Genomic DNA, 12,666 nt, shown 5'->3' with positions numbered 1-12,666 from the left:
GACTTGAGGGATGAGATCCGTGTATAATCACTTCATGTGATGACAATGTCATCAACATATACAACAAAGAGGATAATGCCGGCAAGAAGACTGAGTGATCACATTTATTTATTTTCAAACCAAATTCTTGAACCACCTCACTAAACTTTCCAAACTAGGCCCAAGGGCTCTATTTCAAGCCATACAAAAACTTCTTCAAATGACAAACTTTCCCTGAGCAACAAAACCGGATGGGTTCTCCATATACACTTCCTCTTGAAGATCATCATGAAGGAATGCATTCTTGATATCCAATTGATGTAAAGGTCAATTCTCGGAAATAACTAGAGAAATAAACAAGCGGACAGAAGTGAGTTTGGCAACCGGAGAGAAGGTGTCTAAATAATCCACCCCATAAGTTTGAGCATACCCTTTAGCCACAAGTCTTGCCTTAAGTCTTGCTACAGAGCCATCAGGATTAACTTTAACGGTAAAGACTCACTTACATCCCACTGATTTCTTCCCTTCGGGTAAATCCACACAAATCCCACGTGTGGTTTTCCTCCAAGACATATATTTCCTCAAGCATGGCATGAAACCATCCAGGATGACTTCTCACTCTCTCTTTAGGTCAAACTTTCCTTTGAAAATATGTTTATAAATTATGTGTAAATGTTGGAATTTTTTTTTTTAAAAAAAAAATCAAATTCAAAATAATTAGATTTCAAAATTGACTTAACGCAGGTCGAATAGCGCAACCGCGCCGCGCACGACACTTTGGTCACTTTGGTTTGTTTCTATCCCTTGGGGCTTCTTTCTCCTTTCTTTAAATTCATTTTTGCCTGAATCTCTTCATCTTCACATTATTATATTATTATATTATAAAAATATAGTATTAAGATAAATTAATATAATAAATGTTTAAAATAATTAAAAATATTATATTGCAAAATAAGGAATGAAAAATCTATTTATTTTTGGCCTAATATCATCTACCAAACACACCCTTGAGTGTTTTTTTTTTTTTAAAGAATATGTCTGTGTGAATATGAGTTGTATTTTTATTAAAAATTAGAAGTGCACTAATTTAAGAAACAAATTAACCATTTTTCTAGTAGACTCAAAGATTTCTACAAACATAAAATGTTATTTCGTAGTGGGAACTGGGAATGATGATCAACAAGACCTGAGGGTACCAACACAATGTTCATAAAGAATGGCATATGTTGAGATTTATGCGCAGTTTTAATGATTGACAAAGAAAGATGAAACACGTCAGTTAATATGGTCCAAAGGTACATTACCACGAGCTGTTAAATTCGAGAATGTTTTCAAAACAAATTAAAACAAGAATGCAAAAAACAAAATATGGATAATATTAATTTCATGATAAAACACAAGGAAATAAACATCTGATAAATCCAAGAGAAAGAATCAATGAAGAGGGAGTTTAAAGAGGCAAGGAGTTTTAATTGAACTCTAAGTCAAGAGAGTTCAAGTCAATGAGGAGTTTGAAGTGAACAATAGCTCTATAAAGAATTGTGCTTAAATAGAGGTGAATTCATCCAGAATATTTGTGCACTTATAGAGCTAAAAGGGCAATTGAAAAATATTTTCTCAAGTGCTACCAGCAGGCAGAAGGAACACATTGAAAAAACAGGTCCTATTAGAGTTTATGTAATAGGAGGCTTTTATTAAGTCGTAGTATTGATGTATCTTTAGTTCAATGTGTTATAAACTGAAATAGGAGTGTTTTCTTCAAGTTGGGATAACTCGAAGACTTGGAAACACATACCTTGGGAAGTTTGTGTTGAAGTTTGAGAATTATAGTTCGTAATTCCTTAGGTTAAATAGACCTGTAATATGTTTTGTTTGAGGCTTAGTGATTTAGTGAAGTTGGAGTTAAATCATGTAGGGTTACAGGTTGTGATTTTTTACACCTTTTTGAGTCGGGTGTTTTCCATGTAAAATATTATGTTTTTACTTATTGTTCTTACTGTTTTGTTGGAACATGTTAGACAACCTATTTCACACTTAGGCGAACAATTGAAGTTAGTAAATTACTAGGTCGTGCAGACTATCAGCTTATACAGACTAATTAAATAAAAGGGTAATTTTGATATTTCGATAATATCCTCTAAATGATATATTTTTTCCATCAAATAAATAAAGTATAGTAAACCTAATATCTCAAATCACAACAAATATATATATATATGTATGATTAAGATATATTTTGAAAAAGATTCTTGAAATAATAATCTATTAAGGATGATGACACATATGAGTTGGTGTGCTATCATCTTCCTCTATTTAGGTACAAGGTTTGAATTCTTCAGGTCATTTTCTAAAAAATAAGGGTAAGATATTCTTCATAGAATATTTATTTTTATAATCCTTGATTTGTTAGTTGTTCTATTTTATTGATTACACTTAAGAAAGAAAATAATAAATACAAACAAATATTTTCTTCTTTTTTTTCGGAATCTCAGAATATCTCATTACCGCTACAATTTTTGTCACATCTTCAGGCCTTCGATTAAACAATCTGTAATGAGCACTTTGTGTGCACAGAGTAAATCCTAGACTCTGTAATAGCCTACAAAACAAACACTAGCAACTAACAACTCCCCTTTGTCAAACATGACATGCCCTTACCAATTTGTTAGTTTGCACGACTTAGTAATTTACTAACTTAATTTTTCGCTTAAGTGTGAAACAGGTTGTCTAACGTGTTTCAATAAAGCAGTAAGGACAGTAAGTAAAACCACAATATTTTACGTGGAAAACACCCAGCTTAAAAGGTGTAAAAAAAACAATGACTTGTACCCCTATAGAATTTACCTTTGCTTCATTAAATCACTAAGCCTTCACAGAAACTAGATTACAAACTTTGCAACCTACGAAACTAACTCTAATTCCTTAACTTTAAGTTATGAATTTAGATTACAACTCTTGCAATCCTAGGAAATAACTCTAATTTATAACCTTCAAGTTATGAATTCATATGACAACTCTCGTAATCATAGGAACGAACTCAAAATCCTAAACTTCAACACAAACCTCCCGATGTATGTTTTCCCAACTCTTTGAGCTATCACAACCTAAAGACAACACTCCTAATTCAGTTTATAACTCATTGAACCAAGATTACATCAAAACTCAATCACAAAGAAAAACTCCTAACACATAAACTCTGCAAAAGGACTAGGTTCTTTGATGTGTTCCTTCTATGTGTTCCTTCAGTTCGCTGGTAGCACTTGCAAACTCAAATTTTCAATTGCTCTTTTTACTGTGTAAGTGTACACCTATTCCGGATGACTTCACCTCTATTTACACCTATTCTGGATGACTTCACCTCTATTTATAGACTGCTGCTTGCATTGTCGTGTTGTACTTCACTTGGGCTTCTAGAGTCCTAATTCTTCTAGAACGTGACTTCTTTTATTTTTTGAATTCTATTATGACTTGGACTCCTCTTTTGAGTTGGACTCCTCCTCGCTCGCTTGGATTCCTTTCTTTTGTAGGATTATGGCACTTTTATTCTGACTTCTTTGTGATTTTAGACTTCTTCTTCAAATCAAACTCCTTGATTCTTTTGTGTTGTAATTGAACTTCAAATCTTCAATTCAACATTTCAAAGAGTTCTACTTCAAGTGAGACTTATTCTTCATTTTAAAATCATTAATTCTTTCTCTTCAATTCATCTGATGATTGATTCCTTGAGATTTATCACGAAATTAACATTATCCATTTCTTTATTTTTGCACTCTTGTCTTTATTTATTTTGAAAGCTTTCCCGAATTCAACTGCTCATGACAGTGTACCTTTGGACCATGTTGACTAATGTGTTTCATCTTTCTTTGTTAATCATCAAAACGGCATAAATTCTAACACAATTACCCAACCAAATACAATTATAAAATACCCCACAATAAAGAAAAAGAGCTATTGAAAGAGAATCTTGGTTCATAATTATAATGAGTTTAATATTTTAGCTCTTTCCTGGTCCTTTCGATCCTATTTTATTATACTTCCATGTTTTCATTGTTTAATTAATTTGTAATTGAAAGAAATTCAACGAGAAATCTGCTTGTGGTTGTTACCATTAACCTACCGATGGTCTAAACTCTAGAGAGTGTGGCCATAAATATTTTTTCCTTTTTCTCAAGTTGAACTTCGAAAAATATATTTGAACGTAAAATTTTGCAAAAGTTAAATTTCAAAAAATTTCACAATTTTACAAAATACAAAAAAAGTTATTTACACTTTTTTCACTTTAACTCACAAAAATTCAAACTCACTCCTATTTTCAAATATTTTTTTACTTTAAAAAAAAAACTGCTTTTTTTTAATACTCACATTTTTTAAGGTCTGCCCCCTTAATCTGGATATGTTGTTTAGGTCTTTCCTCATGGCTTAGTTCTATTTAGTTGTGGTCTACTTTTCATAATGAAATTTGGAATTCAATACAAAAAATGAGATTTTAAGGCCGCCAAAGTGACGAGAGGGAATTGCTCAGATGGTAAGAATCCCTCATTTTAATTTGAAGATTATAAATTTGAGTCACAAAGATAGGAACTATTAAGGAGGGGTAAAAAATAGATGGCTAACAAGTCCTACAGAAAAGCACAAAAGTCGCAAGGCTTTTCATTGCTAAATATAATTTCTTCGCAAAAACTTATTCATGACATCCCCTAATCATGTCTTCAGAAAAAAGTTAGAGAATGTTCGTAAATGTAGCTAGAGGTTATGTAATTCCAACAAGAAAGCTCACAATTGTACATAATACGTACTTCCTATCCGTTTCAATTCATTTGTTTGATTGATTTTGATTTGACATAAAAAAAAATTAAAAAGTTGAATCTTGTGATTAAACTCTAAAAGTTTGTTGAATATATCAAAATTCTCAATCAATTCCAACCATGCAATATATATGAAAATTAAAATTAAATAGCTGTTAAAAAAGTAGAGAAATATTCTTATTAAAATGAAATTAAAAGGCATAATAAGATAAACAAATTAAAATGCAGTAAGTATATAGGAATAATAAAAGCAAATTAAAATCTGAGTATATATATATATAGGATCAATTGCAAGAGTTTGCCAACATGTTGTTGTCACTTGTCATGTTCTGTGCAGGTGGTTTAAGGTCAAATTAATCATTGTAGTCCAAATTATACGAGAAATTAAATAGCTATGGTTAGAACGTGCAGATTAAATCGAAATTTATAATTAAGCCAATTCCTAACTTATTAACAACTTATATATCTGCTCTGAATGAAAAGGAACTAAATATTTTTTAAAAAATTAACGCAACCAACCTCTACTGACACACTCCATATAAGTACTCATATCACAAATAATTAAGACAATTAGAAATTAAGAGATGGAAAAAACAAGGCTAGTTGTATTGCTTTGCTTCATAGTTGTTATGGCTCAAGGTGTAGAATTAGGTCCCAACGCTGTTGAAAAATGGTTCGATAAGCTTCCTCATGCAAAGCAAAAGGTAACTAAATTTCATTTCTATTTTCACGACATAGTTAGTGGGAAGAATCCAAGTGCAATTACAATAGCACAGTCCAATATGACTGCTAAATCCCCAACTTTCTTTGGTTCTGTTGCAATGATAGACGACCCACTGACAGTTGGGCCAGAGCCCAACTCGACAATAGTGGGTCGTGCTCAGGGGATTTATGGTTCAGCTGATCAAAATGAGGCTGGCCTTCTCATGACCTACAACATTGTGTTCACAACTGGTAAGTATAATGGTAGCACACTGAGCGTACTTGGTCGGAACCCAGTATTTAACAAGTACCGTGAGATGCCAATCGTTGGTGGTTCTGGAGTCTTTCGGTTGGCTCAGGGAATCGCTACTGCGAAGACTTATTGGTTCAATTTGACCAGTGGGGATGCTGTTGTTGAGTATAATGTTATGGTCCTACATTACTCACATTAATTTAATTTGAATCTTTGTTTGTTGGTATTTATTTGTAATCTATTTTGTGTGAAGGATATAAATGTGTTTTGATCAATGAAATAAGACCTTTGGTGATGTTTTGAATATTCAAACTGATGACTTGTATGAATTTATCATGAGTCAAGGGATCAAGTCCTTGACTGAATACAACTAAAGTAAATGATAACAGTAACTATAAGTAAAGAACACATGATATTTAAGTGAAAATTAATATGCTCAAAGGTTGCTTTCGATTTGTCAATAACATCGATGGTACCAAGTTCCTCAATCATCAAAATTAGGACTACATCAAATTTTTTTTCCTTTTATGATGATGACAAACTTCATCCCTCCTAACACCAAAAATTTCCCTCTTGTCACGAATTCATCGAACTAGGGCAACACTATCCTGAGTAATAAGAGATATCCAAGAAATAGAAATATCAAGGCAAGTCTCGACTTCATTTTAGTTCGGAATACTTCACTTTGAGTTGTATTTCATCTTTTGAGTCAAATTTTAATGCTTTTAGCATGAAATTAATCTAATCGTACATTAGCTCATAACCAGAGGCAGAGCTAGATGGGGGTTTATGGGTTCGGACGGACAAACTCACTAGCTTTTTCGTAGACACTATATTTGTATTAGAAAATTAAATAAATATATATGTATATTAACTTGTGCACCCCTAATAAAATTGATCGACAAGTTAGTGGTAAAAAAGAAGTGGTGAAAAAGCTTTTCACACTCGTGTTGTGAAACATACTTTGCAATATTTTTCTTTTTCGTTTTAATCAACAAAAAATTCTCTTTTCCTTTCTAAAAGAAGCATACTTTACAATATTTTCTCTTTTGTTCTAAAATTTAAAATCTCCAAAACTCCTAATTTTGATTTCGCCTCTCATAACAACAATTATCCTAAAGAAATGATTACCTGTTGTTAGTTGTCATGTTGTGTGCAAGTGGATCAAGATCAAACTAATCATCGTAACCCATATTATACGAGAAATTAAATAGCCGCCTGAAACTGCAGATTAATGTAAAGTATTTTAGAGACAACAAATACCTAATGTATAGGCATCTTTCCAAAGGATGCATGTTTGATATTTAAACGTAAATATCAACTAAAAAATTAATTTGACAAAATTATATTTATTATTTAATCTTAATTTTTCTTCTCTCCAAATTTATTTAAGTGGGGGTAAAAGTGAAAAAAATATATATATACAATAATAAAGCTCGATAATGAAAAAGTGAGGTGGCATATCTATTAGGCAACATCACTATTTATCTTTTTTCTTAGGATTTTTTAATTTATCTTATAAGAAATATATTTTTAATGACTATAAATTTTTTCATTATTGTCATTTATTTTATTTCCTTAGATGCTTCTCTTCAACCTATTAATTATATATTTTCTCATTTTTTTTATCTTATATCAGACAGTTAGATTTTTTACAACAGGAATCAAAGAATTATAGTAACAAGTGGAAAATCTTTTATTAATTTGAAAGAATCCTTTTCATTATAAACAAATTTTGGATAAGATTTTTTTTTATAATCTTGATGTTCGAATAACTTGCACACCTTAACTAATCTCATGAGTATTTACTATTTCTCACTAGAAACATAGGTAACTTTGAAGGTTATTAATATAAGGTAAATGTGAAATTTTGAGTGTTTCAAATGTCATCTTTCTTTCTTTCTTAAACTTTGTTGCTAGTCAAACTTTGAGCTCTGAGTGTTAAATTGTTGCCTTCAACAATATTTTTTATCTGTCTTGAGCCTTATCAATTTGTAATTTCGCTAGGTGGGGAATCAAATCCTCACTAATAAGATAAAAAGTTAGATAGTCAAACAACTTAACTACTAAGATAACCAAGTAATATTGCTAGTTTTTGAGTTGGAATACTTTATTACTAGTATTACTAGTTGTTGAGTTATAATACTTTGTTGCGAGTATTTAATCATCCGTCTTGTGTTCAAGTGCGCGTTTAGTCAAGTATCTGAAGATGGAAAAAATCTTATTTAGAACTTCACCTCAAAAATAAATTCCACAATGTGTGAATTTAAATTTATTCAGAATCTAATGGGAGTATCAAACCTCCGACGGAAACCAAATAAAAGAAAAGCATATGGAGCTGAGAATTAAGTTAATCCAATATACCTTTTCTTTAATTTCTGGCTTAAAAAAAGAAGTCCCTGTATGTAATTGCTAAAAACATATCAATAACGTTCTTCCAAGTTTTCGACTTTCCTCTTCTTTTTTTTCTCCTCTCACATAATATACATCCAATCAAGTTTAATTTTCAAATCAAGAATTTCCTTCTTAATTAATGAGATAATTTCAGAAATTTCTTTTTCAGATTTAGTTTCGTAATACAATAGCGTTGGTAGGTCCTAGGAAAAAACTAGTGTAAAATTCTACAAAGTGGAGTTTGAAGAAGGTAGAACATACACAAGTCTTATCACTGCATCTTTGAAGTAGAGAGATTATTTTCGAAAGACCCTCGGTTCAAGCAAATCAAAATATATTTTAAAGAAGTTCTTTATTTCTTTTTATGGTCATACTTAAGGAATATATTAAAGTTTCTTTTTAAGTATTAAGTTTTAGGTTAATTTTTTTTCAAGTTTTTTATTCTAGAACTTTGCCTACTATTCTATAAAACTTGAATAATTTTACTTAATCTTTATATCAGATAATTAGATTTTTAATGACAGGAATCAAAGTATTATATTGTAACAAGTGAAATTAAATATTTATCTCTTATGAAAATACTATAACTATAAACTATACTATAATCATGGAAATGATACCGAAAATATTTATTTTTTCCATACTAAGGTAAAATAAATCCACTTTATCCATCTAATACCCAACACCATTATTTTAGGTGGTTAACCATGAAAACCTAATTAGGTTGATCAAAGCTTTTATTTTTTTATTTTTGTTTAATAGAGATATTTATATTAATTTATATAATAGCATCACTACAAACCAGATGGCTACATACAGAATTAGTTGTAGGACTAAATACATCAGGGTAGTTCATACATTTACTATTGGTTCTATTTATACTACTACTTCTGCTAATACTAGATACACCAGGGCTATTGTCAACCATCAAAAGTTTTTTCTATATCTAATTTGCATACGATTTTTTATTTCAGAGAATTTAAAAATTTTAAAAATAAAATAAAATTAATGTAAAAAATAATTTAAGTGAAATTGAGATTAAATAAAATATAGGAGACTTGTAAGAATAAAATCATAATTAGTACTACTTTAACATTTCATATTGCTTATTTAGAAAAACTCAAATCTTAACAAGTATCTTTTCTATTCTTTATAATGCAAAAAGTTCTTGAAGTCTCTCGAATACTATAACTCTGAAGATTAAATTGAAAATAATAATTAAAAAAATAACTATAAAGTTTTATTTTTAATGCTTTTTAACTACAAATAAGGTTTCATGTTAATTTTATATTTGTTTTCATATGAATTGGGCTATAAAAAATGTGGACGGTTAAAACAAAATTTGCTTGATAGAAATATATCTTTTTTTCTGTATAATAATGTAGAGATTAATCTCCAGCTTATTTTACATATGACCAATTTTGTAATAATACATTTTTTTCTGTTTATAATAAATTTAACGTTTATGCTTAGGTGATGAAAATATTCCCTGGCTTGGTAGAAACAAACAAAAAAGGATTAAATGGAATTTTGAGAAAAATCTCTTTGAATAATAATAAATATTTACTAAACTTTCTCAAGAATATAAAATACTTCTATAAAAAATGAAAGAGATTATAAAAGACCATTATTACCATAATAAAATTGACAAGTTATCATAAATGTGCATACTATTTATTCTTATTAAGATATAATTTTATATAATATGGTTACTTTTTTTAACAACTTGTTCATATATTCATTTTGAAGAAACAAAAAATATTAATAAAAACAAAATAACTTTTCATAGGTTAATTCGTTTATTTATTCATAGAAGTTTGAAATTTATAACTTGTAAGATGTATGGTGTTTGAAGTATGAAAATTGCACCATGAAAATTGAAAGTCAAATACTTATTCATTTTAATTTTGCACGTAGAAATATGAAATCTTTTTATCGTAATTAAATCCGTATGACTATCATTTCTTAAATTTAGTGAAGTTTATATTATTAACAAAAGTATTTCTGAATTTGTGAGGTAATAGCATCTATTAAGAAAAAATTTAAGGACATAATTTAAATCATATTTTTCAATATTGTTCATTTGTAATATCATACTCCATCTGTCCAATAATGGTTGTCCATCATTGACTTGATACGGGGATTAAAAAAAAGTAATGATAAGGTAATTTTTTCAAATCACCCTTATTAAATATAAGTCATCTAAATATTTGAAAAAATGAATAGTATTTAATAGTAGGGGTAAAATAGACACAAAACGATAAAAATATTCATTGATTTTATAAACTAGACAAGTATTGATGGACATCCTAAAATAGTATAGTGGACAAGTAAAGATGGTCAAATCAAGGAGTAAATATAATTTTATAAGGGAAAATTCCTTTTGGCCAGTAAATTAGGCCAGAATAGTAAAATATCATATTTCATATACTATGTGTTCGCAACAAATTTTCGTAAGTGCTGAAAATCGACTGCAAGCAAAATAAATAAAAGAAAAAATGTAATTTTTATTGATGAATCTTGTGAGTACAATTTTGTTGTTCTCTTGATTCTTCTCTCCTAAACTTCTCTGTGATTCGAGGGCCTTCAGTAGCGTATTTCTTGAATGTAGGATGATGTAGACCTCCTTCAGATGTATTTGATCTCCGTGAACGTCGGGATGCACTTCGTTGTTGCAAGTCGATCTCCAGGAAGAACTCTGTTGACCACTCCTTCGAAGAGCTATGTAGTTGGTGTTGTAGCTTTCTCCAATTGCAGAATGCTTGTTGAAGAGTCTTCTTGATCCCTTTAGAATGTCATGTCCATCCCCTATTTATAGTTGTAGCGGGTGGACAAGGTTGCTTTTGATTGGCCAAAGGATGTCATTTTGACACTTGGCATGTTGTGATTGATTCTTGCACTTGATTGGGACTACCACCTCATTTGGACAAGTGGCGCCGCCTTATTGGTCTTGGATGCCTAGTCACTGTGACATGTGGCATGAGTTTGGGCTTTAAGGTGAAATGGACTTATTTATTTGTAAAGCACAAATTAATCATTCAGCCCAAACGAACATGAATTTAATTCAAATTTCGTATGAATTTAACCTAATACAATTTATGTGTCTACAAATTCCCCTTACTTCGAGACTTGTCGACGTGTAGGCTTGCCGAAGTTTGGCGACAAGACTTGAAGTATTCATGAATGTGTTTTCATTTTTTGAGACTTGTCAACGTGTAGACTTGCCGAATTTGACCTCGAGAGTTAAAGTCTTTCATGAGTCCAACAATATTACTCTTAAGACATTTGCTGGACTCCGTTTCTTACGATGAAACAAGTTGCATGGTAGGGTCATGTGCAACTCCATTTCGATGTGCACCTAAGAACTTTTGTTATTTCAATCCACTCAAGGGAAGTTATGGAGGACTCTCGAGAGAGAGGGATAAGCAAATTAATGTGACAAAGTTGTATGAATTTTAAATTCAAAAAACTTTCACCAGACTTTAATACAAATTTGAACACCAACACTTAGGGTGTCACACAAGTCCTCAAAGTTGAATTTAAAATAAAAGAACATAACTTGATTTGCTTTTTTTTTTTTTTCTGTTTTTTTTTTTTTTTGCAAACCTTCAACTTGAAAACAATTGGCAAATTAATAATCACACCAAATTTTCTTTCCTTTGCTTGATTTTGTAAGAATCATACTTGAAATCTTAGGACTTATTATTTTTCCTTTGGAGTGCTAGCAACTTCCATTTAGATGAGTAAGAATTGATATGATTTACTTCTTCCAATTTTACCAAAGCTTTCCTTATACAAGAAATGAAAATTGTTCAAAGGAACTTCTATATAAGAATCTACCATGTACAAAGGATTGATCAGATAATCATTGGAAAAAAATAATTCTCCTAACCAAATCAATGTGGAACTCCAAATTTGATGTCTTCTTTTCTCAATTTCGTGCAGTCCCACCAAAATCTCATTTTCTTAGTGTAGAAATTTCCAAATGATGAGCGGCCTATCAAAAAATCAGTGTTAAACACCTTTGGGATTAACATGAATCACACCTTTGGGATTAACATGAATCAATCGTTGAAGTTGGTCTTCAACTCTGACAATTCTTCTATTAATTATGTGCAATCTCGCCAAAATGCCCTTTTCTTGGTGTAGGAGCATTCAAACGATGAGATACTTGATTCTGGAGAAACTAGACTTCTAGTACTACGACATATCCAAAAAATCAACGTTAGAAACCTTCAAGATTGACGGGAATCAAATTCTGAAGTCGGATCCCAAATCTGGCAGTTCTTCTCACAGCTATGTGCAATCTCGCCAAAACATTATTTTCTTGGTGTAGGAGCATTCAAAAAATGAGCGACTTGATTCTGGAGAAACTAGACTTCTAGTACTACGACATATCCAAAAATCAACGTTAGAAACATTTCGGATCGACGGAAATCAATTTTTGAAGTTGGACCCCAAATCTGGACCTCTTCTCACAGCTATGCGCAATCTCACAATTTTCTTGGTGTAGGAGCATTCAAACGATGAGAG

The 12,666-nt window shown here is 30.7% G+C and overlaps 2 protein-coding genes across 2 annotated transcripts in view; one reads left to right on the top strand and one right to left on the bottom strand.

The window, feature by feature from the left end:
* The window catches only part of LOC125864743 (acyl-coenzyme A oxidase 4, peroxisomal-like), a 1,153,105-nt gene that overhangs the window by 1,082,320 nt on the left and 58,119 nt on the right, over positions 1-12,666 (bottom strand). The gene's annotated exons all lie outside the window — the stretch shown is intronic.
* Positions 5,369-5,938, top strand: LOC125864765 (dirigent protein 22-like). Its single transcript, XM_049544835.1, has one exon. The coding sequence runs from the start codon at positions 5,369-5,371 to the stop codon at positions 5,936-5,938; it is 570 nt and encodes a 189-aa protein (XP_049400792.1).

The sequence above is a fragment of the Solanum stenotomum genome, chromosome 5, assembly GCF_019186545.1.
Source record: "Solanum stenotomum isolate F172 chromosome 5, ASM1918654v1, whole genome shotgun sequence".
Lineage (NCBI taxonomy): Eukaryota > Viridiplantae > Streptophyta > Magnoliopsida > Solanales > Solanaceae > Solanum > Solanum stenotomum.
Note: the sequence above shows the minus strand (reverse complement) of the source record. Positions and strands in the feature narration are given on the sequence as shown.